The sequence below is a fragment of the Condylura cristata genome, unplaced genomic scaffold (genome assembly GCF_000260355.1).
Source record: "Condylura cristata isolate star-nosed mole 26May11 unplaced genomic scaffold, ConCri1.0 scaffold00006, whole genome shotgun sequence".
Lineage (NCBI taxonomy): Eukaryota > Metazoa > Chordata > Mammalia > Eulipotyphla > Talpidae > Condylura > Condylura cristata.
This window is the reverse complement of record NW_004567107.1, coordinates 27,588,568-27,616,329: the sequence shown is the minus strand read 5'-3', so window position 1 is coordinate 27,616,329 and position 27,762 is coordinate 27,588,568. Positions and strand designations below refer to the sequence as shown.

General features: G+C 39.9%; 1 protein-coding gene across 1 annotated transcript in view; it reads left to right on the top strand.

Moving 5' to 3' along the window:
* The window catches only part of NTRK2 (neurotrophic tyrosine kinase, receptor, type 2), a 316,763-nt gene that overhangs the window by 249,035 nt on the left and 39,966 nt on the right, over positions 1-27,762 (top strand). The window contains exon 16 of the mRNA XM_012721348.1: positions 200-434. Within this exon, the coding sequence (XP_012576802.1) occupies positions 200-434 (235 nt within the window). The remainder of the gene's footprint in view (positions 1-199; positions 435-27,762) is intronic.

Below are 27,762 nucleotides of genomic sequence, written 5' to 3'. Positions count from 1 at the left end.
AACAACAGCCTGTATGTTGAGGGTGCATCATTTGGGCCCACATGACTCTGGGAATTCAACTCTTGAGAAAGAAAGCTCGCTGTTCCTGAGGCTGTCAAGGTACAGCATCCTTTCCCCCCTCCCATCAGCTGATGTGACGGCAGAAAGCCCCTCCCACAACGCCGGTGCTACAACGCCAACAACCCCTCTGTCTCCCTAGGGCGCATGGGCCCGACGCTGTGCTGATGGCCGAAGGTAACCCTCCTCGCGAGCTGACGCAGTCACAGATGCTGCACATCGCACAGCAGATAGCTGCGGGCATGGTCTACCTGGCGTCCCAGCACTTCGTGCACCGCGACCTGGCCACCAGGAACTGCCTGGTCGGCGAGAACCTCCTGGTGAAAATCGGGGACTTCGGCATGTCTCGAGATGTGTACAGCACTGACTACTACAGGGTGAGTGGAGCGTCGCGTCTGGGATACCTTGAACCCTCTTTTCCCAGGGCCTCCTGCTTGTATTAGTGTTCCAGGGTGGCTATGACAAAATAGCACGGACTAAGTGGCTTAAACAACCAACATTTACTTTCTCACAGTTCTGCAGGCTGGAAGTCCAAGATCAAGGTCTGAGCTGTTTGGATTTCTCTTGAGTGTTCTCTCTGGAGCAGACAGCTCCTTCTCTCAGACTCCTTATGTGGTCTTTTTCTGTGTTTCCTCTTCTTAGTAGGGCACCAGTCAGATTGAAGTAAGACCTATCTAATACTAGCTTAATTGCCATCTAAAGGCCCTGTCCCCAAACAGTCATATTCTGAGATACTGAGAGGAAAGCTTTAACCGAGGTTCTGAGAAACTCAGGTCAGAGCTACAGCTGCTCTCTCCATGGCTCTTTGGAGTGGTGTATGCCATTTCTAAGAGGGAAGTCCTTGGCATAAGGATTCTGCCAGGGGATCAAAAGAGCTTGGGGGGATTCCCGGTGGCTCAATTTTAAATGATTTTATCCTGAATTTAATTATGTGAATTTATGTCTGGAATCTTAGCGGTTTAACCGACAATGAACTTGTCTGCATAAATAGTACTACTCTGAATCTTGGAAGTTCTCATCCAGAACCTTTTTGGTTGACAGTGGGTCAGCTGGTAGCCATCTTGGTGAAATGGAAAGGTTCTCTATTTCCTGCATCTGATTGACCACCCAGCTGCCCGGGTTCTGCTCATACATAGTAATTCTGATCTACTGATTTCCCAGAATTAGCCCCATTGTCAAGTTCAATTTGTTAACTAAGATTTTGAAACGTGGATATGAGAGGAAAGAGACTTGTCTAAAAACTTGAAATCTTGATATCTTGCAGTAAAGGTTTGAAGTAGTCAGGCGCCACATCCAAACCTCATTTTAGTTTTCTTGTTAATTTTCCTGACTTTCAAAGAGAAAGGGAGAAAATTGGAAGAAAATGAAATAAATATGTATATATGTGTAGAAAAGTGAATAAGAATGACTTGATTTACTTGCCTAGTAAGGTAGGATAGGTGAAGAAAACATATTTCCTGTCCCTTGCTCTTCCCTGTGTGGTTTATTTTTGAGAAGGAATCTTCATTGTATATTATTTCTCCCTGGAGTTTCACTCACTGCCAATACCTCTGCATTTTAGTTGAGCCAATTTTGCCAGAATAATTTAAGAAAATGAACTCATTGCCTTGCTTCAGTCTTTGAAAGATTGTTTTGTGTGGTTTCTTCACTTATGTGAACATATCCCTCTGTTAGCTCTACTCTACTGGCAGGAGATGGGGCTGTCTCTCTGTCTCACGAAGCAAATACCTGGCACATCCCTCAGGAAAAGGTTTTCTGATTTTGTGGAGCATCTAAGGGAGGAACATGTGACCCAAGCAATAGGTTTCTTTTTAGCAGTAAATTAATAAAGGTTTAAGTACCTGGGACAAAGAAGTGTTCAATAAATGTTTCAAGCTTATTGGATCCAACTATATAAGATTATGTTTATTACCAAAACCAGAACTCAACTGTGTAGAAACCAATGTCCTCTTCTACATGTCTAGAAAAATAATTCAGAGGAGAAAAACTCAACAACATAATGATAACTCAACAAATTAAAAGATAGCCAAAGGTTTTAATGTAGAATCACCTCCAAAAAAGATACACAAGTGGTCACTAAGCACATGAAAGATGTTCAACTTTATTAGTCGTTAGGGAAATATAAATCCTAACCACAATGAGGTATCACTGCACACTCACCGGGACAGCTGTAATAAAAATACAACAAGTGTTAACAGGGATGTGAAGAAATGGGAAACCTCATGAAATTGCTGGTACAAGTGTAAAATGGTATCTGGGAGAAAAGTTTGGCAGCTGGTCAATATTCAAGACAGATTCTCCCTATAACTTAGTAATTCTACTCTTAAGTACATGCCCAAGACAATAGAAATTATATGTTCCCTCAAAAACTTATAAAGAAATGTTAATGGCAGACATGTTAATCTGCATAGCTAAAAAGTGGAAATAAGTGTTCATTAACTGATGAATGGCTAAACAAAATGTGATAATCCATAAATAGAATGATATCCATCAATAAAAAGGACTGATGCATAACATGGATGAAACTTAAAAATATTATGGTAAGTGAACACAAAAAAGTTATGTGATTCTATTTATATGAAATGTCCAGAATAGATAAAGTCATGGAGGTAGAAGGTAGACTAGTGGTACTGGGAGCTGGGAGAATGGAGAATGAAAAGTATTTGTAATAGGATATAGTGTTTCCTTTTTGGCATGATGGAATATTCTAGCATTGGATAGTGATGATGACAGTTTAGTATGTTTATGAATGTACAAATTAGCAAACACCTTGTAAATATAGACATATATATATATATGTCTAAGCACCACTGAAATTGAATACTTTAAAAATGCATGAATCGGCCCTCCCTGGTGGTGCAGCAGGTTAAAGCACTTCACTGAGAAGCTAAAGCCACTTCCGCATGAGTTCGATTCCCGCCTGCCCCGGATGTGACCACATGGCGTGGCAGACCTCTCCTGACCCTCCCGCTGCTCCCCTCAGCAGTGTACTTCGTAGATCTGCCTGTTCTACTCCCCACTCTGTCTCTGGTGAAGCCTCTCACCGCCCCTGAGCCTCTGGCCTGTACCCCAGTTCTGTACAAATAAATCCTTAAAAAAAAAAAAGTGCATGAATCTACAATACATGAATTACAGTAAATGCAAAAGGACGTGAAAAATACTAGCAAAATAATTGTCACGTTTATGAATATAAAGAATTAATCTTGCTCATTTGCACATAAAATCATTGTCACTTCTCACTTACCATATTTTTAACCATTTGTTAAAAAGGAAATTATGTATGTGACTTCCTTCTAAACTACTTGAAAGAAATAATAATGGTTCCTGTTTCTTTACTGGTTAAATGTTCTTAGACATATTCCACTTATTTAGTCTCTCCCCATCTTCATCACTACTCACTCACATTCGTAGTCTCTGATGTCTACTTGGTCCAGTGTCATTCCCACTGAAGACGAAAAGGAACTGGTCTTATTATGTTGGCCTCTGTTATTGTGGACATAGACAGGTGAGGCTAAGAAAGCCTATAATGGATTAACACATGACCACTTGATAGTAACCTAGGGAAATATCAACACTGGAATTTATTCTCTCGCCTCTGAAATTTCAAAATGATGCCCCACCATTCTGTTGCAGTTGTTCAATGGACCAAAGAAATATCACTGCTCTGACATTTTTATTTCCCAGAACATGCTTGCTTATATGGTTAGCAGTAAACCCCTCTTCTTCATAGTGTCTCTTCCTCTTCCGTGTCACAGCAGCTATGTTCCCCTATGTATCTTGATAAGCTCATTGCCAGCTTCAGTGGATTTTTCTTCATTGTCTGCCTGTCCTCTCCAGCAGCCTTATAACTCCAAGGTGAAGAGCCACTGTGGTTGGTATGAGTAGTCATCACCAATGGAATACACTCTTCTGCCATAGGTATAGGGAAGGATTTTGTAACTGTCATAATTCTCTCCCATGGAAGGATCTGGCCTGGAGTCAATTAAATGGAGGTGTTAATAATGTCACTTTCCTTTTATGCAAGGACTAATCGCACTGGCAGCCTGAAGCTCCCGCTCATGGTGGCCTGTCAGCAACCTGAGGCAGCAGCCACAGCTCTGTGCAACCCATGGCAGGAGGGTGGGTGGCAGCTGCTCCTGCATCATCAGGGAGCTGGCTCAAGGCCTCTACCCCTTTGCAGCTGAGCTAATTATATCTTTCCAAAGAAGGGAGAAATCAGAACACTATATTTGTATTGAAACCAGCCTGATATGGTGGGTCCAGAATTACTCTAGCATTTATTTTCTCTGAATTGTTTTAATTAGTAGTTCTGCAGCACCAGTCTTTCATTTGTTTTTATTCCTTTCCTCCCTGGTAAAATATCATGTTTAGGAAGAATCTGAACCAGAGTTCTGTCACATTCTGCTTATCAGAGACCTAGGATCTCTCTCCACTTGATCATTACTAGCCCACAACAGATCCACTGAAAATTTGAATGTGCATGTTGGTGACTTTTATTGTCTTTATCCAACAAGTACTTAAAATGAATGTGATCCATTGGTAAGGAGAGAGCTCTGAGCATTTGAAATCCTAGCTGTTAAGCCTTCTTCTCCCTTGGGTGAACTTTATATTGGGGTAGTAAGAAATCCTATCCTTTAATTCATCTTCCACTTAAGAAGAAGAGAAAAGGAAGCAAAATAGGCACATTAATTTATGGTGCACATTTAGAGAAACAAATGACTATAACTTAACTATGCATGGCCCTGGTGAGACTCTTAAAATGTTACTATTATATCACCAACATAGTCCAAGAAATTATCTTTAGGTGCTCAATGCAGCTTATTAACTGCAAAGAGAAAGATGGGTTGTACTAAAATCAGCTGATATAATAAGCAGCAAAAAGAATTGATTTGAACTGCAATTTTCTTTCTCCTTTACCCTGCCAACCCTAGAGTAGGAGGGCTGATAAACTACAAAATAAAGTCCTGAGCCACAGAGCAGAGAAGTCTTAAGCAATGTAAAAACTAGACAAGCACATAAGATGTAAGAGTAACCTTTCATCCTTTAGCTTTTGAAAAGAATGTATTTATTTTTAATAAGTATTTTAAAGTAATGTGAATATTTCTAGACTGGTAAATAAATTTGAAGGTAGGAAGATAGATAGATGATTGATAGAAAGACAGATAGTTACATACATACATACATACTTACATACATATGTACATACATATACGGTAGATAGATCTTTATTTAGTCCACATTTCTTTTAGGTGCTATTGTTTAAGTGTCAATGCCATTCCCTCTCTCAGGACCAGCCTCTCTCAGGTGCATGCCTGCTCATTCTTAAGAGACAGTTCCACTTTCACCTTCTTTTCAACTTTCTCCAAAGCAACATAATTACTCATAAATCTGAAATCCCTCAAAACTTCATGCACTGTGGTGATGGCACACGGTGACTTGGTGATGGGAAACCCGCGGGGATTACAGTTGAGATGAAAAAAATTGTACAGAATGCTGTAAAAATAAACTGTTATATAAAAAAAAAACTTCATGTAAATTGTCACTAAAGCATAAGAGCCACAGCATCAGAGGAATTTGTTTATAGACTTGTCTTTTCACTAACATGAAAGCCAGCAAGGACAAGTCTCATGCCTCCTTGTTTCTGCACAGATGGCAAGTGGAAGCTCATATGAGCTAGCCAATCAGTGACTGAACAGGACACACACAGGAAAAGTCCTGTGAGTGTGTCTTTTTAGTTATGCAAATAAAGAGGACACTCAGATTTGGAGAAGGGACTGGCTCTGAGGCTGGTAGGGCTGACTTCAGGAAGTAGATCCAGAGACCTAGTGGCATCCTCCTGGAAAACAATCTCTCTTCAGTAGAGAGCCCAGAGCTAAAACTTACTGCATTCAGATTATAATCAAAAAGCTTCTTCTGGTCCACTCTGTGTAGAACCCCTAAAAACAGGCACAGTGTTCACTTTAAGAGGAAACACAATCTCTTCCTGAAGGAAGAATGACCTCTTTGTCATTGGCTCTCTTTTGCAGGCATCATTTCCTTATTTTCCTCTAATATATTATACTCACACAATACCTCTTTTAACTTTCACATGTCCAAGGAGAGACCTTTCTGTCTGGGTTTGTTTGATTAAAGTGGTCCCAGAAACATAAGACATTATTTACTTTATGAGGTCATCTCTCTAATTTATGCTTCATACAACAGTTATAGAGAGCACAATTAGAGGAACCTGTGTGCCAGGCAGAAATCAGAACACTAAATTCAGACTAATTCTATAATAAACTAGATTTGCATACATTGTTTCAAGACTCTAAATTGGTTTCATTTGTGTTCAGGTCTTCCTAAAAACTTCCACATATTCTTTGGAGTTGCAATGGAATGTGAGTGTCCCTTAATTTATTCACTCATTCAGCACACATTTGTGAAGCAACTATGGGTTAGATGCTGTGCAAAATACCAGAAGCATCCATATAAAATGACACATTTCAAGCCAATGTGATAAATGCGGTAATAGATATATGTTCTAGGAATCCTAAGAGGGGACTGCCAACCTAGCTGGGGAAATCAGTATGGTTCACTGAGCTGTCCATGCGTAATTATCAGATAAAAGTATGTGTCACTAAGATAGACCATTGTTTTCACTGCTGCAGAACCAAAGCTAGCAATGAAGAACTGGTTTGGGGATCATTTGTCAAGGTCCCTGGTGCCATCCTTTCCCCATGAAGTGAGACTATTAGCAGGAAGTAGAGTAAATATTTCCTATTTTTTTTTCAGTCTTCTGAGTCCTTATTCCTAAAAATCACTAGCCCTCCTACTAGTTCCTACTAGTATGTATATATAGAAGTACCACATGCAAAAAGTAAATGCACTTTTAGGTATGCTGGGAATGAAAATAGGCCACAGTCCATTGGCTTAAATGGGCCAGGACCAGGACAATTCTGATTCCTCCATGTGAGGAGGGATCTTGAACAGGCATCCCCCCCCCCATTTTTGAAGCAGTGAGACCTCAGTTTTTTCATATCTGTGATATTCCATACTTTTGTGTTGCTTAGACCAGAAATCCTTGAAAAACAAGGAAGCCGGCAACAAAGAATTAACAGGGATATGAAAGGAAATATATCAGCCTGAGTTCCTAAAATTAAAGGTCCAAGTTTCTCCTCTCTAAACTTATGATTATATCCATTAGAAATGCACTTAGCGGGCCCTCTCTGGTTGCACAATGGGTTAAAGTGCAGCACTGTGAGTGAGTTGCAGCGGCTTCAGTGTGAGTTCAGTCCCCAGCCCCCGGGAGCTGACCCACCTGGCACGGCAGGCCTCTCCTGACCCACCTGCTGCTCCCTTCAGCAGTGTACTTCGTCGATCTGCCCGTTTTGCTCCCCACTCTGTCTCTGGTGAAACCTCTCACCAACCCTGTACCTCTGGCCTGTACCCCAGTTCTGTATGCATAAATAAATAAATCTTAAACGCAAAGAAATGCATTTAGCTGATGGAAGCAATATGCTACTAGCCATGCTATAAAGTGGTAGGAAGTTTATTTTGTTCACATGACAAGGAGTTCACAGATGGGAAGTTTCTCATTGTTTGAGAAACTTTCTAATGTGAAAGCTATGGATTGACACAAGACATTCCTTTGGTCTTTGCCTCATGGCTGCAAAGTAGCTGCAGTAATGTGTGCTTCCATTTAGATCAATCTATTACTCTGTCTTTAATTTTTCATTATTCCCATTCAGTGTGTTTATCATCTCACAAATTGTAGTTTTCAATCCTAGAAGTGTAGTATAGGACTGTTCTTATATCCTTCATGTTTAAACTTTTTAAGCATATGAAATGAATTTAGAGTAAATATTTCGATGTATTTGTCTATAACTCTAATGTGTGTCAGTCTTAGATTTATGTTGATTTTTCTCCTCATTATGAGTCATATTTTCCTGCTGTTTTGTATGCCTGGCAACTTTAGACTGGATGCCAGACATTGTGGATTTTATCTTATTGGATGCTGGATGTGTTGGCATTGTTATAAATATTTTTGAGCTTTGTTCTGGAATATGGTTATATCGCCTTAAAACAGTTTGATCTGTTGGTGAGTTGCTATAGGATTTATTAGGTAGGACCAAGCCAGTGCTTATAGAATTATTAGAGCCATTAATTCCCACTCCTGCAGCAGTAACAACTGGTGTCTCTGCTCATTTCCCCACAAACCATGTGATTTTTCTTCTGCTTTGTGGGAACTGGCACTTCTCCTGGACCTATGTCAACACTGGACACTGTTGCTACTAGTTGTTTCAGTAGCTCTTCTTAGATGACAATAATGTCATATAAATGCGCTGGCCATAATGGAGTTCATACTCAATGGGCAACCTCTGCAGATATTCAGGGTTCTCTCTGAAGTTTGTAGCTCTCTCACCTGTCAAATTCTGTCCTTTCCACTCAAGCCAAATTGACCTCCCCTGCTTCTCAGCTCCACCTCCTTAAGGAGATTTCTGAGATACAGCCAGGTTTTCCCTTTCAATTTCTTTCAAAGAATTAAACTTGAACAGGCCCTCCCTGATGGCGCAGCGGGTTAAAGCACAGCACTAAAAAGCTTAAGCCACTTCCGCATGAGTTCGATTCCCGCCTGCTCCGGAGGAGATCCACATGGCGTGGCAGACCTCTCCTGACCCACCCACTGCTCAGCAGTGTACTTTGTCAATCTGCCTGTTCTGCTCCCCACTCTGTTCCTGGTGAATCCTCTCACCCTCTGCATCTCTGGCCTGTACCCCAGTTCTGTATGAATAAATAAATAAATCTTTAAAAAAAAAAGAATTAAACTTGAACAATCATAGAACCTACCACATTTCTTCATTGCCTGTTATTTAGTGTCTTGAAAATATTTGTTTCACATATATTTAGGATGCTTTTGGTTGTTTTAGGTGAGAAAGTAAATCTCTGTGATTCCATCTTGCCCAGCAGCAGTAGGAGACAGTTGTCAACTCTCTTGATGATGAATGTTATTTCAAAAATCTATTAGTGAACCACTTATAAACTGCGGAAAAGAAAACAAACTCTCCCACTTCTTTAGAACTGTCACTTCCTGTGAAGATCTTTTCCCCCTTTTTTAATTAAATAGCTTACATTTACATAATACTTCTACAATTAAAGTTTTCCTGCCTACACAAGATTATTACTTAAGTAGGAGAGTAGATTTTCTCCATCTCCAGTGAGTATTAAGCAAGAGAAAATTATCTCATTACCTCTGAGATATGTTCCAATCTCAAAATGTGAATTGGTTCAAGAAGACTTGAGAAAAAGACATGTGGGCAGGATATTAATAATGCTCCACATTTTTTACTGTTTCTCTCTGCCTTTGTTTTCTGGTCAGGGACAGAACACTTTGGATAGATAAATGATCGGAATAGTCAAGATGATGTTGCATATACAGGTCTTAACTTTGCCTCCTCGAGTTGTAGGTATGGAGTGAGACATGTTCTAGTCCCTGAAGAGAACAACAAATATCCTGTGGCGAAGGCACATAGATGAGTCACTCTGATTTGGACAGTTTGATACATGTTGTGAGGAGTAAAGATAAACTGATTTGGGGGCAAGATTCAGGATGAAATCTGGAAAAGTTCTCTGGAAGAAATAGTTTTTTTTTTTTTGTTGTTTGTTTGTTTGCCCTGGGCATCAAAGGGAGATTAGCAAGTGAGAGTATTAAGCATAAGAACTATTGTGTAAGAGTGAAGTTAGAATCAAGACAAGATGACCTGATTACAAATGTTTCTTGGACAGAATGTGATCTTATTTTGACTCCATAATGTCTCACACATCGCAAGGCACCTACTAGGCTCCTTCTGATTATAACTGCCTACAAGGAGGTTCTGAGAAGACTGTATGATACTCTTCTTGGAAGTCTTGAATGGAAAGATGAAGACCCATAGTGGGTCTTTAGGCAGGAGGTTGTGCCTTATTCCAAGTATGACTTAATTTTACTTCTCAACTATTCTTAAAACTTTCTTAGAATTTTATCCTCAGGATGTTTTATCACATTTCTGTTTTTCCAGATGTGAAAAGCTATTCAATTCCAAGAGCTTGTTATGACAACCCCTAATATTGGTATACATGAAGACATTTTTTAAATGCTAAGGTTAACCCCTCTGCATAATTGCTGCACTTCTTTCAGTGATCATCCCATTGCTGAAGAAATTTGTGCAGGCAAAAAATTCTACTTATCTGATAAACCAGATCCTAAATTGGGTTTCTTTAAGAAAATTTTCTAACGTAAAGTTGCTTATGGTATCTGACCGTGAGACCACATCTCCAATCTTTTCCTGCTGACAGCAGCATAGCCATGCTACCTTAACCTGGTTCTAGAGAATTCCCCATGCTATAGACTCAAATTTGACTGCATGTCACAGTAACTAGAGTGCTTTTGTCAAAATCTTTTTTTTTTTTTTGACTGGTCGTCACCTCAGATAACCAGATTAGTGCAGGAGGTGGGGACATGCAGAGGTTGAGTACTGAGAATTTATTTTTTTATTTTTTTTTTAATTTATTTATTTGTACATACAGAACTGGGGTACAGGCCAGAGGCTCAGGGGCGGTGAGAGGCTTCACCAGAGACAGAGTGGGGAGCAGAACAGGCAGATCAACGAAGTACACTGCTGAGGGGAGCAGCAGGCGGTCAGGAGAGGTCTGCCACGCCATGTGGATCTCCTCCGGGGCAGGCGGGAATCGAACTCATGCGGAAGTGGCTTTAGCTTCTCAGTGCAGTGCTTTAACCCGCTGCGCCACCAGGGAGGGCCCGAGAATTTATTTTTAAGAAACTCTTTAGATGGTCTGGCATGTCACCAAGTTCAAGGGTCCTATTGGTTCTGCTCAGGAATACTTACAGAAAGTAGCAAAGAATATAATGTGTCTCATAATATATATAATATAGTATATATAATATAAAGAATATAATGTGTCTCATTTACAGCTAAGCTGTAAGTGGTGACATTAAAACAGATCTTCATTATCAAATTCAAAATCAGGATAGGTGCTGTTAAAAATTTCTTCAATCTTGACCCATTATCTCCCCAGTGGAGATGATATTATAGTCATGAATGGAGTTTTAGAATTTTCAATGGGAAATTTGAGTTTTAATCACTGCCATGTGATCATAGCCCACTCCCCTTACTGACAGAGCCTCGATTGATTAAACCATGCCATTTCTGCATGATAGATGAAATATTCTTTAAGGCTCTCTCCTCTCCTCCTCAGGGAGGAGCCTGGCTCATCCTCTCCGGGAAAAACACTGTGAGAGACAACTTGAGGTGGAGAGAGCCAGCAGACACAGCCAGTTCAAAGTGATGTTACTCGTTTCTGGACAAGTCATCAGAGCTGCCAAGCCTCCCTCCTGCAGGGAGCCTGGGCTCAAGGTGTGTCAGTGGGAGAGACAGACCCCTGCTGGCCTCCTCTGTCACTGCATGGTTGTACATCTGTGTGGGTGACTGGTGGGGGCCCTGTGCAGGAAAAGCAAGAAAAGGCTTGTGAGAAGTCAAACAGCTTGTCAAGGTATCCTTGTGGGTGTCTGTATTGAAGTGTCACAGTGTGGAGGCTTTTTATTAGCAGCTATTTTAGAATCCTCACACTGAAATGGAACAGTTTCTTCCCTACATGGCTTCTCCAGGCTGACTTCCTCCCTCACAGCCTTACGGCATTCATCAGCGATCTCCTAAGGGGGTGGAGAACATGACGCCAGGATCCTTTGACGGTGGAGCCCAGCTCCGTGGCCCACGCCCTCAGCCCTGGAGATAATTTGGTTCATTCACATGTTGCTGATGACGGGGTTTCGGCAGCAGAGGCTGAGGAGGATTTGAGGCTTATGCCTCGCATTTGCACACAGCACAGAAAACTTCCTGGGCTTTGCAAGGGCACACAGGGACTGATGTCCACTTGTAAGGGTATCAAAGGGACAGTGATCCTAAAGTGAACTTGCAGGGTGAATTAAATCCATTATTGATATATAATTTTTTATGACCACCACAGATGTTTGAGTTCTTCTCAGCCTTTTGGGGCAAATAGTTTATTTCTTCTGTAAAACTACTTAGACATCATTGAAGGAAATAATTGTGATCTTAAAAAACCCTCTGTCAGTGCCTTAGAGAGTTGATGTTGGGTCTTCTCAGAGAGAAGACTTACTGTGCCACTTTTTTTTTTAAAGATTTATTTATTTATTCATATAGAACTGGGGTACAGGCCAGAGATGCGGAGGGTGAGAGGATTCACCAGCGACAGAATGGGGAGCAGAACAGGCAGATCGACGAAGTACACTGCTGAGGGGAGCAGCAGGCGGTCAGGAGAGGTCTGCCACGCCATGTGGATCTCCTCCGGGGCAGGCGGGAATCGAACTCATGAGGAAGTGGCTTAAGCTTCGTAGTGCAGTGCTTTTACCCGCTGCGCCACCAGGGAGGGCCCTACTGTGCCACTTTTATAGCTCAGCTTGACATGAAACATTTTCAACCATCTTTAACAACATAAGGGGGAGGGTATTTGGAGAGGTGCAGTCACTATTCTAAGGTGCTGTAGCTTATCCTGTGGTAAGATTGGCACCTGCACCCTTGTTCTCAAAGGAGAAAAATAATCTTTTCCCACACTAGACCTGTCTGATGGCCTCAGTACAAGCCCCCGCCTTCACCCTGCTTGGCAAGGAAAAGTCCTGGATGGTTATTGGAGCTCTGCGTCTAGAGATCATAACAGTCCATCCAGAATAGTAGGCAACTCACTGTGTAGAGTGAAGTCCTGAGGTTTTCTTGATTAGAGGAGGGAAAAGATACTTTAGATTTCAGAGCCATAAAACTTCAGATTGGGAAGGGCTTCAGAAATAGCCAGTATGAGAATTTAAGGGGGGAATCTGGAGTCTTTCCAATCTGGCTAACATGCCAAGGAACATAGATCCAGCAGCCAGCAGTCCTAGCTCTAGTTTTCCCTTCAGTACATATGCTGTGTGCCACTTTGAACAACTCATTGAACTTCTCTGAACCTTTCTTTCTGTCTTAGTAAAATGGTAAGGAAATCTGTCCCACTGTTACTTGGTGTGCTCATGAAGCCATCATGAAAAGTTTCAAGCATATGCATGAAAGTTGTTGTCAGAGACGAACAGGAGCAAAGCAGGGTCCTGTGGCATGTGCTAGGCCCCTCCTTCCGTGTTCAGGGGAATTCGCCCTCAGATAAGCATCCCTGCATCTGAGAAGGGTGCATCTGAGAAGGGTGGCAAGGAATGTGTACTATGTCTCAGGTCTGTTTGGCACAGTGCCAGGTTGGTATATTCAAGGCATGCCCATTGGCCATCACCCTTCCTTCTGGTCTGTCTCCTTACAGGTAAGACATACCTAGTATGAGGGTTTTACAGCTACTCTCCTCTTGGGCCTTTGAGAATACCTAAGCACTTCCCTGGTCCTTATTGTCTGCTGATCTGTACTTTGTTTCTTCTACTATGTATTTATGACAACTTTCGCTGCCAACATAAAAAAAAAAAAAGCCACATGTTTAACATTGTACGATATGCATCCTTTGTCTCTTTGTTGTTGGTCCCAAATTCTCACTTGCTTACCTTTGTCAGTCATGATGAATCAACACTATTGACCTGAGCACAGAACATTTGCTATGAAGGGAAGTCATTGTGACAGAAGCTACACACTGCAGGACAAGTTCCACTTGGATAGTGCAAGACAGAGCTCTTCCCTTTAATGTCAACAGAGCCTAGAGACCCCACCCCCAAAGAAGGACTTACTAGCATAAAATAAAATGCAGAGGGTGACAAAGGAACTGTACAATGCAGTACAAGTGTTTTGTATTAAGCATGTTATAATAAATGCATAAGCTTTTTGTTAAAACATTAATTGATGAGATCTGGTGTCAGGCTAATAACCAATTAGATGAATTCATATTGGTGAACATAAGACGTTTGTAGATATCTACAGTAGCAGAAATGTGATACGAAAACATTTGATTTCTGTACTAGAAGGTGACAGCTTGACATATATTGCTGACACTGTGGCTTGTTGCCTATGTATAATAATTTAAGGAAATGTTAACTTTTTTCAAGTTTCCCTAATTTGGGGGTGAAAACTAGATGTAATCCAGGTTTATTAGGGCGTCTATCCATGAGTCCCTTGAAGATCTCTGTGCATCAGAGGTAAAGAACTCCTATTTTAGAACATTTGGAATATTCATTGGTGAGGAATGATGAAATCCTGCTGGTTGAAAGTACTATAGAACATGGGATGCATGGAGAACAAGTATAGAGGGACCCTACCACAGACACCATGGACTCTGGAGGTAGACTTCTTGGGTTCAAGGTCCAGCTAGTAAATCTTCTTAATAACTGTACTTTGAGCAAGTTATTTAACCTCTTAACACTCAATATCTCTAATTATTAAGGTACCAACTGTAACTCCTTCTCAAAGAATTGTTTGTTATAAGGGCTAAACTCATTTTAAACAGTGTCCCCTTCATAGTGGGTACTTTATGATCAGCTATCATTATAACTATGTATGGACATTTTAAAAGAATATCTCAGAAATAAACAGCATTAGGATGAATCAATGCTGTCTAGGCCAGTGTTAAGCCACTGGTGTTTGATTATGAGTTCATTCTATATTTCGCTACCTTCAAGGATGCTGTGGGGCCAACGGTCTTGATGGAGTCAATAGACATCACACCCATGGTAATACCCTATCTCCCATCCAGCAAGGTCACCGAAAGGGAACAAGATGACCATTTGTTATTATTTAAACTCGATGAATTCTTGCTTCTGGCAATCCCCACTTCCTTTGCAAGTACTTTCAAAGTATCTTTAAATATCTGTTATTAAAATTCACTCTGGGTCAAGGTCATTTTCATTTATCGATTGTTCCCAGAATCCTACTTCTCTTTCGGAAATTATGTCAACTTTTGTTCACCTCTCTTCACCATCTTCACTTCTTCATTTCCCCTAGTTTCTAGTGTCTGCATGAATGCCACACTAATGCCACCAAGGGAAATTTACAGGGGCATTGTTTAACGAAGGCTAGAGACACACATTCTTTTAAAAGCAACTTTGAGCTCTCCACTAGTCTTATCTCCTTTGGGTTTCAAATTCCCCTTAACCATAGTTGTTCCATCTTTTCTAAATATAAGTTCAACTCCCTTGATGGGACAGAAAGAATCAAAATAGGAATTACATTTTTAATCAACTTAACAAATATTTTAGCCTACTAGAGCTCAGTCCACATGGAAAGTCAGACATGAGTAAAATAAACTTAGTATGTATAAATAAGAACTGTGACAAGTGTCAGGAAGCAGATATCCTGAGGGCTATGACTCCTGAGGCACTCTATCCTGATACAAGAGTTCTGGGAAGACTGAGTCAGGAATCTCTTAAGTTGAGTCGTGTTGCTTGGGTTAACTAGGTCAAAAGAGGAAGAAAGGACACTGCAGGCAGAGGAAAAAACAGGAAGCAGGGCCTGTGGCAGGAGAAGCAAATCAATGAAACAGAAATGAAAGATGTTAGTATGTTGGCATAGAACATGACATGCATTTAAATCCAGTAGCAGAAACCAAAAGGTATTGAGCCACACAGGATATTGTCAACCATACTAAGGATTCTTCACTACCATAAAACAAGGAGATGCAGCTAGGAATTCTATGCAAGATGTGCGATGGTAAATCTCTGGAGAGCCAGAACAGTTGAAAGCAGATGGGCAAGAGAGAGATGATGGTGCAGTAGCCAGGGGTGATGCCTATGCAGACTGAGTCAAGTGAGGAGATTTATCACCTGTGGAGAAAGCAGTTATTGTGGGATGTAAGCCTTAACCCGGTATGAAAGTGCAAAGTGGAGGAAGATGCCAAGGTTGTGGACTAGATTTCTGACCCACATAACTGGATGTTGATATCAACTGACTTGGTTTAGAAATGAGCTGGGGAGAGACCAAGCATTCTATTTTGTACATATGGGATTTGAGGTAATTTACAACCATTTATATTTCATCTGTTTCTCCAACAAAAGAGAGAGTACTCAGAGAAGGGCAATCAAAAAGGCTGGGGTCACGTCCTAGGAAAGATAGTGGAGTGAATTGGAGATATGTAACAAGAAAAAGGACTGTCTCCTGCCATGCTGATGAGGACAGTGATTCCAGAGGCCAGAGCTGAGGCTGATGGATAGAAGCTTGAGAAGGTATTCTGGCACAGTGCAAAGAGGAACTGCTTAAGACTGGAAGCTGTGTGGTGGTTTGATTGCAAGGAAATGAGTTCCTAGTCACTGGAAGGAAGTGTCCAACCATAGGTTTTTTCCATCTTCCATGATATTAAAGCTTGGACTCAGTGGTTCAAAAATTATATCTGTGGGACCCAGTGATGCAGGCTTAAATGCCAGGGTTCTATAATCATTCACTTAAATTTCATCTGTCTCATGTGTTATAACCACCAGCAGAACTAATACTGCTAAGGGCACTTTAACTACTAATGAAAATGAATGGAAACCAAAATGCTCAGATGGCTTATAGGTACAGTTCTACCATACTGGGCAGTAGCAAAACTGGTGTGTGTTCTTCTAATCTGATTTTGAAAACATGGTTGTTACTAATTTGAAGTTTTAGGAATTTGATTTGGCTTGGAGGATTCTGTTTTAAAATTGTATATGATGTAGACAACTTCTAAAGACTTTAACTCCAATATCTCATGGTTTTTATTCTGATGATTAAAATCAGCTCCACATTCTTATTTGTTCAGTTTAATTTAACTTAAAAAAAAAATATGAGCAGATAAAGGATAGCTCCTCTATGCACAGGGGGAAGTCTATAAACACTTTGTTTTCAAGAATCATCTATGGTGTCAAGTCACCCTCCACTCTCCAACAAGCCCTCACCCTGTGATCTCCTTACTTCTTTCAAACTTGCCAAACTTCATCTGTGTTTGCAAAAGCATTGATTATATATGCATGTAATGTTCTAAAAGCACTGAAACTTAGTATCTCACTATACTTATAGCATCATTATTTAAATGGCATAAGGACCATGCCCAATGTCTCCATGTCTTAGAGAAGAGGATGGCCAAATGTTCATGGCTTTGAAGCACAACTGACTGTGAATAATGAAGTGGCAGTAGTTGAGAGGAAAGGGGGAAATGGAAAACAGATCACAGAAATCCAAAGAATGTTTGATCCAATTTTTTACCAAATGACTGTTTCACTATTTCAGCAAAATTCACCAGCTTTGAAGTAGAGAGAGCATACCCCCGAGAATATGGGATATGGTCAGTACCCTAACACCCAGTGAGGAAAGAACAGGACTATCGCAGCCTATTTCTGTGCCTTCCAGGTTTCCTCACTCACAAAAGTGTGTACATAAACGTTTTGTCAAAAAAGAAACCAAGTTGGTCTCCTAACACACAGAACACTCCCATTTTTAATAAGAGCAACTGCTGGAGGTTGCATGAGTTCAAAGTGTCCCAAGTAGTGTGCATTACAGGCCACTCATGTGATGTGTGTGTCAACCCAAACTTCCTTGGGCCTCACTGTGTGGCCCCAATTATGAAATGAGGACAATGTATGAGTCAAGTGACTTTCTCCTGACTCTAAAAATCTTAGCTCAGTTCTCAGTTCCTGCAAATTAAATAGATATAAAAATATTTTCTCTACAGACTGAATTATGATCAGTTCTTAGAGAATTTACAAACTTGCCTCCTTCCAAAAAAGAAAAGGGAGCCACAATTATGTTTTTGTGCAAGAAATAAAGTTTTGCTCATTGATTTTTTTTTAACATGCTGCGCTCTGTTTATTGACTAATTCCAATGAATCATGTTGAATTTTCTTATGAATGCATTTCTATCTCCTGGCCTTACAGTTAAGAGGATTATGTAGTAATATCTTCTTCCACCTTTTCTTTTAGAAAAATATCCCTATACTAGTTTAAAGAATTTATTTATTTAATAGCCTCTGTCAACTTTCAGGGTTTCTCTGTCTTAACTGTGTGTATGTCTGGCACCCATAAAGTGATAAAGGAATGAAAAAAAAAAACTAGATAAAATCTCTTAAATGGTACACATATCTGCAGTCATGTTGCTGGCCATTATTACCTTTGTAGTCAGGGCCTTTCATCATAAATATCCTAGCATGATAAAGAGGCATAGAAGTAAGAAAAACATAATCATCAGATGGTCTTCTTTAAACAATACACCCACGGTACATGCTGTACTATTTGACAGTGTCAAAGTAAGTTAAAGGTTGTTTACAGTTGCCAATGTCAGCAATGGTTGATGTGAAAACTGTCAATAGTTTAAATATTTCAGTTTGATTGATGGGAATTTAGAGCTTCAGAAGAGTAAAGATCTTATGCAACCAAATAACTTGAGTTTTCTTTACCCCAGTAAGGCACAGGACTAGGAAGCCTCCAATATTAACCACTCTCTACCTCCCTTTTAAGATAACTCGCTTTTATTCCTCTAGCATGGAGATTCAGTAAAATGAAGGGAACAAGATTGCTGGTAGGAGTTCTCATTTGGAATAGTGACATTCCATATACCAGCCCAGTTCAGTTTCTCTAACGATGGAAAGAACAGTGGCTCTTTACTGGTTCTTACTTCCCTTAGGCCAGAAAAGGCTGTCAAGTGGAGATTATGTCTCTCCTCTTTCCATGTCCAGGCTGGCTTCAGTTTTCCTGAGCAGACTCAAGGAACTCACTGAAGTTTACAGATTAACAGCTACAGGTTTAGACATTCCTTGGTTATGCACATTTCCAGGAAAGAAAGCTACAAAAGGCAAAGAAAAGTGTGGGAAAGAAAAATCCACTTGAATGAGATTGGGATGTTCTGAACCTGTCTTGGTGCCACCTGCCTGGAGTTTGTCAGTTTGGCAACACCAGGAGTCCCAAGCAGCTCTCGGTGCACCTTATAATGTGGTTCCCTCCCCCAGGGGAACACATACAAGCAACTCTGGCAAAGAAATGCGGCTCAGGGAGTATTCTCAGAGGAAGGAAACTGGATTTGAGGAGTGATCAGCAAGACATTCTTTTTTTTTTTTTTTTAAGATTTACTTATTTATACTTACAGAACTGGGGTACAGGCCAGAGATGCGGAGAGTGAGAGGATTCACCAGAGACAGAGCGGGGAGCAGAACAGGCAGATTGACGAAGTACACTGCTGAGGGGAGCAATGGGCGGGTCAGGAGAGGTCTGCCATACCATGTGGTCACCTCCGGGGCAGGTGGGGATCGAACTCATGCGGAAGTGGCTTTAGCTTCTTAGTGCTGTGCTTTAACCCTCTGCGCCACCAGGGAGGGCCAGCAAGACATTCTTACCCTGGGACTCACTGAAAATGGAGCTATTCCCGCCCCCCTCCCAAACCGCAAATAGTCTCTGTCCTTGGAATAAGGAAGATGGGTTGCTAGGCAGTACTTCTAAACAAACACTCCCCCTACCTCTTTTTTCCTGACCCCTAAAATAATGGAGACTTTTCAGTGAATGGAACCAAGATGGGGGAAAAAATAAAAAATAAAAATGGAACCAGACATTATGGAAGATCTGGCTTTTAGAGTATGAGAAGAAAAATGTAATATGAGTACGTTTTTCTCTAGATAAACCTATTTATCTAGATAAACCTAAAGGAACTTCATTTCTTACTGTTACATTGGCATTGTCATCAAAAGCCTGTGGTACCAACAGTCTTGACAGTCCTGGACTGATTCCACTCATGCTGATGAGTGACCCTGAGAACGTGAATTATTACCAGTGAACTAGAAATACTTGAGTCTCAGTGTCTCCCTCAACAAAAGAACATTTCAAAGTATCATATTTTTTAAATGATAATCTTTTCAGCATTTCTCATGTTTTGTTAAATCTTGTCAGGGAAAACCAATGGAATGCCGAATTCAAGTACTGGAAACATGCTTTACAGTGGAGGGTATGGTTATCTGAATACATGAAGGCAGTTACCGATGAGTCCTCTGACAGAAGCTGTGACTTTTCTAGAAGAAGGGAGCCAGTCTGTAATGACTCCAAATCCAGCCTCTGGTTCTCTGAACCCAGTGGGAAGCCCAGGACAAGCAGGCTAAATCCAAGTGTGATGGTAGCCTGTTAATAAAACACCATGGACTGGGTAGCTTAAACAAAGATACTTAGTTCTCACAGTTCTGCGGCTAAATGTCCAAGATCAGGATGCTATGCTCTGTTCCTAGGGTAAGGTTCCTACAAACCTCTGGTCACAGTATTTTTGTCAACTGATCAATAATACATCACCATATGCTATATATTATTCATATGTTATATATTTGACATCACCTTATTAAAATATGAATAATTGAGTCATTAACATTGGACTCACCAAGCACATGGAACTCATACACAAACACAGCTTACCTAATATTTGCATTTTCTGTGTAAGGCACATCATAGTCTTCCTGCCCTTAAAATCACAAGGCAGCACTTGTGTAACATACTTGCTAGTTATTTAGAGTAGAAAAATCAACAACAAAACCATACAATGCAAAATGTTTTGGCACTCAATAGACCACGAGTATGCTTATTCACAGTATGAGAATGTCACCTTATTCAAACTTAACTGGGAATGTGTTTGTGTCAAATGACTCAAAATTTTTGCTTCTTTCCATGTTTCTGTGAATGGCTATGAAAGCACCATAAGTCATTGACTCAGGAGTTACAAGTTTCTTTTAGGAAGTAGGGAAATTTGCAAATACAGAATTGACAATCATGAAGGGTGAAGGCATATATAAAATGTAATACATATTACATAGTTGTAATAACCTTAAACTCATAGTTTCTATTTCTTTTTTTGTGTGGGTGAGTGAAAAATATTTTATTATAAACATTTTTCTTGTTACAACAAATAATCACTGCCTCACAATCACTATTGTTAGCTAAATAATACTCTATGCAGTTGTTACCATAATTAGTGAAGTTGTTCCTTGTTGTCGAACTTGTAGATTTTCTTCTCTTCTTACCATTTTAAATAAGTGCCAAATAGTTATTTTTGATAGTTAATTACTTTTGATAAGCTCCAGTAGTGGACTCACTTTCTCAAAGGGTAGGAATGTTATTATGACTCTTGATCTGTATTGCTATCCTGTTTTTTAAAACATGTTCATGGGATATATCAGTATATGAACATCTATCCAAAAGGGAAGATTTATTATATTAAAAAAGGAGAGGAAAGAAAGGACACTTGCAGACACAAGCAGGCAGAAAGAAAGGACAAGTTTGTTGGAAGAGAGGCTGCATTTATCTGAGTGGGCTTGGGAAGAGAGCTGCTGCTTCTGTTTTGCAAAGGGAAAACATTGGTGAAGAGAAACACCTGCATAGTTAGAGGTGAGCAGAACAGCAATATACGAAAAAGTTAACCACCAACCCTTAGGTGTTTTGATAACAGCCAAAATTAATGATTCAGTGAAAACGTTTGCAAATTCTTAAGTATTGTCCCTTGGTATGAATCTGGTTTCAGGATTTTTGATGTATGATCTTCTGTACCACTCACTGCCGCTTAGTTCCTCTGGAGCAGGGCAGGTAGCCAGCAATCAAAGAGGCCACTTGCCTACCTTAGGAGAGCTCAAGTTAGAGGCTGACAATGAACAGCTGTGGGGACAAAGCACGCCAGCTCAAGCTTGGCTGGTATGTCACCACGTGGCTTCTAAGCTTGGGTGTAGAACATGCTCTTTGGAGCAGAACTTAAATGAAGGACCTAGGAAGGTGAAGAAAAGTTCAGTGGATCAAACTACGGAAGAGCAGGAAGATTGAAATAAATTCTTCAGATACCCATCCCAGGTTTTTATGTGGATTCAGATCCTCCATTTAGATCTGTTTAAAGAGACTGGAAGGGACAAATGGAAAAATCAACCAAGTTCCAATTTTATAACCTTTTTTATTTTTTCATGGAAATTTTCTTCGCATGAACTTTCAACATTATCATTTTGAGATCTTGTTTCTTTTATTAAATTATCCTTTAAAATGTGTGTCCTTGCTCATGCATACATAAAGAAATATTTTTCCTAATCCTTTGGTTTCCTATTATGAAAACAAAATTTAGTTCATTTAACCTATAGTTTAAATTGTATAGTAATTGGAAAAATTTTATGGCCATTCTTGTGACTTTATGTTTTCATTGTCATTTAAATTTGCTTGAGAAAAAAAAATAATACTCCTATGCCCTTTTTTCATAAGTAGGAGACTTTGTACTTTAAAAAAAATAAATAAGCCTTCATTTCAACCATTAAGTCTATAGTACAGATAGGAAGTGTGGAGAAAAAAATTGTTTTGACATGCTTGTGTTTTGAATCACTTAGCAACTTAACCTTTAAAATGTTAGTTTCTGAATTTTTAATAATTAGCTTGAAAAGAAGTCTATGCAGCCAAAATAAATTGGCTGAACTGTGAAATAATTAATTCAATGGGGAAAGAGGGTATCAGTCCAGTTGATTGATTGGCCTCATGTGCAATAACCAATCAAGGGATTTAATTTCTGAATTTTTATCCAGTGCCTTTGTTATTGTGTACATATACTGATTAATGAAAATGTAAACCACTTTCCTAAGAATATTGTGCATTTTTTAGTACTTATATATATATATTTCTTTGATTGGTGTGAATTAAATATGGATTATATGGCCTCATGAAACAAAGTTTCAGTATTAAATGTCAGTATTAGAGGTTTAGGAATGGGAGCAGTTAGGTGGCCATTAGCCAAGACTGCTTTTAGGAAAACTATCTGCTGAGATACTGAGTGCAGAGAAACACAGTCAGCTTCCCTGGGTGTCTGTCCCTGACTGAGGAATAGAAAAGCATGATTGAGAAGGATCCTTTCCCAGGAGATTGACACTAAATGCCCAAGAAGCATTATGTTATAGGAGCCATCTGATCCTATACTGCACATGGTAATCAAGCATCTCTCCTGCTTAGCACCCCCCCACATTAGCACAAAATCCTTATGCTTTTTTAGTGCCAATCACTCACCTAGGTTGACTTGGCTCCCTCTCACCTCTTACCGATGTGTAATGACAGAATTACATTTTTGTGCCCAAGTCATAAAATATAAAAATGTAGGAAAACTAACACTTTCCTAGTCCACAATATAGCTGATTGATATTCACATGAACATTTGGTCTAAGGGAAGCTATTTATGTACTTGTTTCAAAGATAGCACATACCCTAAATTAATCTCAATTTCACAAAGATATGTAGACAAAATATAATGATGTATAACTTACCAAAGGAGACAGTCGAGAGGCAATGGAGCAGATTACACAGATTTTTTTTTTTCTCAGAGATACGGCGAATTCTTTCTCATCTTTTTTTTTTTTTTTCCCACCCTACTTTTGGGTGAAGCAAGGATATGGGTGTGAGGAAGGGCCATTCTGGACTAAGTCTCCTAAGTGAGGTCAGTTTGCAGATGCACGTGCTATGGAAAGCAAGCCCCTGAAGAGTCCCTAATTCAAGTTTTAAAAATTACTGCCTACTTGCCCTTTAACAGCATCTTATCCAAATTGCTGTCTTTTAAGGTTATAATCAGTTCTGTTCCATGGTTCCCTGAAAACTTAATGTCCCCAAGGTAAGATTGATGGAGAGGGAAATGAAACGTGCAGCCACTTAAACACAGGCCCTGCTCAGAATGAGCAGCAACAGATTCCAGGACAGAACCACAGAGCTCCTGTCACTGATTGAAAAGTGTCTTGAAGGACAGCTGTCAAGACCCCCACCAGGGGCTCCTGTATGAATTCAGGCCTTCGCCATTATTTTAACCTGTTTTCTGACTATATGCACTCCACTGAGCCCTGAGCTTGTCCTTATGGAAACTGAGGTCAATACATTCTCATTACCTTTGAAAATAAGTGTCAACCATTTGAAGAGTTCAGTGATCAAATGTGTTCTTTAATTTGAGATTTAGAATAGTGTAAAAAGTGACCCAAGCTCTAAGAGCCTTCATCTCACTGGGGTTGGGGATTTATATTATGATGATTCCCTAAAAAACTTCATATTACCATGTCATGTGAACAACTGTTTAATATCCCACCTCCCAACTTATATGATGAAATAGGGAGAGCTGATAACCATCTTTTTAAATGTGAAGCTCTATTGTGAAGAAAAGCACTAGCTTTACTTGAGTGGGTAGAAATTTAGATACCATGATTTGAACTCTATTAAAACCATTCTGACAAACTGTTGTGAGGTGGTAGGAAAGTGGACCAGGACAGCTGGAATCAGACAGATGTAGCTTGAGTTTTCCTTTCTTTTACTGACCATGTGATCTTAGAAAAACTGACTGTTCCTCTAAAATCTTCTTTCCTCATATCTGATGTTGCAGTGGACATATTGTGTATATTGGGGGCTGTTGTAAGAAATCAATGGGGTATTTTAGCCGTTGCTAGTTTCTGTGGTTCTTTGGGGTGCTAGGGGTCACATGGAGACCTTGGTAGAATAGATTACTAGATCCTATCCCCAGAATTCCTAATTTAGTAGGTCTAGCATGGATTCCAAGAATTTTACTTCTAACAAGCTCCCTGGCAAAGCATGTGTTGCCAGTTTGAGGACCCCTTGCTGGGAACCATGGCTACATGGCATGGCAAATACCATTGATAGAATGTACTCAGATTTTTACAAATTAGCTATGGTTCACAAAGAGGTAGGCCATGTGTACACTATAAACAGCTTGGTGTTGAGAGTCAGTTAAAGTTGTTGCCACTAACTCATTGTGTTACCAGACAGCCTCTTAACCTCTTAGCTTTATCTGGGTTGTCTTCCTGAATCTTGGGTAGGTTGTTGTGTAGATCAATTTAAAGAATACGTTTTACAAAAGCTTTAAGGGGTGATACATTAACCGGTAAAACATTTGAGTTGTTGCTGTTATATAGGATTACTTTTTCCTACTGTCACATAAATACCTCTGCTAAGTTACCAGTACAATTCTGTGCCATCTTAGGAAAAGGAAATACAAAACCACTTCACTGCATTTGCAATGGCGTTTGCAGAAACATTCAAACCCCTTGTTAATACACATTTCTTTATTTTGATAAGTCAGAACATAGGCAATTGCTGATTAGATATGAGCCAAGCTCAATATTATTCTAGTGTATCTTTTCTATGATGGAAACAAGTGAATTTTCTCTTTCTGAAAACCTGTAATTTGTTTGTTTCAAAGAGCTAATATTATCTGGTTGAAGCAACTGATATTTAGTGAGCTTGCCTCAGCCTAACTCCTCAGAGCACCTTATAGATGCCGCTTGTGAAATCAACTCCATGAGCCCAGAGGGTCCTACTGGAAAGGAAAGGAAGCTCCTCTTACATTCTCACCATTGTTTGAGGTTGAAAGCCATGATTTGAATCTGCATAGTTTTCACTACACCGCCTAACATCTCAACCATCCTTCTGCCAAAAACTAACTGCTAATAGCCAGTCCTTTTAGCTGTGCCATTGACTAGCTATCTGTAATTAATCTTGATGCTCATCATTTGGTATCAATTAATCAATAAACCAGTTTGGATGAACACTACTGTGATAACTCCCTGAAGAATAAAGTCTACTATCATTGAGTTGGGTTAAGCATCATTTTAGATAGGGTCTAAGATTACACAGAAGTGATGTACTTGCCCAACATCAGTGTGGACAGAGGGAACTTCTGTAAGTTCTGGAAGCATCTGTTGGCAAGGATCACCTGGTTTAGTTAAGAAGCAGGACTATTAGGTTTTTTTCAGTTTTTGGCTAATGATAAAGTATGAAGTCATAAAGGGTAGGAAAGAGGAGAAAGCAGGAGACGATATGGGAGGAAGTGAAGAAGACTAAGACACTGTTTTCTGGGACCATGAATTCCTAATGAGTAAGTTAATCATAGAGAGATACTGTGTGTTTTGTACAACCATGTGGTTGCTGTCTGTAAGGCACGAGCAGGTGAAATTATAGTTATTACTTGGTCACTGTTTAAAAGCTAGAGATCATAACCTTTGACAGGCAGCCATCAAACCATATAAAGTTCTCAGGCCTCCCTCTATCCTAGACTATCTGATGGTGAGTCTGTAAACAGATTGCTCCACACACCACTAAAACTGGTTTTGCTACCCATAAAACTTTTTTTTTCGATTTAATATCAGCAAGTTTTATGGTTATTTAAAATGGTTCCTTTTGGGGGGGTAGAGTTAATACCTTTAGAAATTCTGACAATATTGGATAATTTACTGGAGAGAGACATTGTGAGCAAGATGGTGCCATGGTGTTTACTGTGTTTGAGTCCAGAAGAAAAGTCATTATATTTGACTATTCAACTCAAAATACTGGACAATGTATCCCAAAATGCATAAAAATCTTTGGATGCATAAAACAGTCCATCTTATAGTTCGGCATTGAAACACAGATTATTTCACTGAGGAAATGTGAAGTCAATCAACTGGGATAGTTACTACTTTTAATTGAGGTAACACTGGTTTACAGGCTGTATGTGATCTAGAGGTGTGGGATCACCCCCTCCAGGTGTATATCGACACACCCCACTTGCCATCGGGTCAGTCCTGACTCTCTGGTCCTCTTCCACAGTCCCCTGAGGTGAGAAGAAGCATCTAAGTAAGGTCATAACTTTTGATTTGAAGAAGTCAGCATTGTAGACCTCAGGTTGGCCCAATGATTCATTTCAAGGTGAAAGGAAATGGTTAGGAAGCTCTGCCTGGGAGCCTATTACTTCAGGCACCGGCCTCAGTGCTCTTCCATGTTAAACGAGTAGCAGGGTCAAAGTGGTTGGGCTCTCATCGATAGCCGGTCAATAATTGGCTTGAGTGGAAGAAAAAGAAATGATCTGGTAAATCAGGCACTTGGATTGTGATATAGTTTTATATAATACATGGATAAGAAACCTAATGTCCAATTCCCATTTCAAATTAGGAAAATGTTCTGTGCAGAAAAGGGAACAGCAGTCAATCCTTACAGAAAGCAGAGTGTAAATGTTTACTTTCTTCTGTCTTCCATCTTCTCAGCACCTTCCTTTTTCTTCTTTTAAATGTTCCTCTTAGCATTCAAAGCCCAATGATTACTTTTTGAAGAATCAAGGGTATGGAAGCGTTAAGAATGAAAAATCAGGAACACCGAGTTAAACAGTGTAAGCTAGTTTAGTGAGCAGACACATTAGCCAAGCAATGGTGCGTGTGAGGAAATAAATCTGCTTCCACTTTTCTCTTTAAATAATGTCTTCTTGATTGTTGAACTCACCACTACTAGATTCTATGTATGAAGTAGAAAATGCAAACTTTGTTTTTACAAAGAGAAGTTTAATGGTGAATTTCTGAACTTTTATTTATTTATTTATCTTCATCATTTTGGCCCACTCATAATACATATTTTCTTAGACTTCAAAGTTGTGACTTTCTAATTAGAGTCCTTAAATGCTGCGACCACTTCCATAAAATTATTACCATGATATATTTATTATCTGGAAATGAACAAGTGCTTCTTTCACCCCCGCTGGGCTCTGTGGGAAAGCAGATGTGCTACAAATACAGTTCCCACCCGAGAGTTTTTCATCTAGTTGGAAAGATAAAGCAATAATAAAGTTTAATCTGGAAATAGTTTAACCAGAAAGAGTAGGTGCTAGATAATCTTGCGGTTTGGGGATTTTCAGGGTGAACAACCAAGAAGCCTGTGCTGTGTCTTGGAGACTGAAGGAGAGTGGGGCAGGGCATGGAGGGTCATGAGAATCAGAAGAATCTGGGTTCATTTCCCCCGGATACAGCCACAG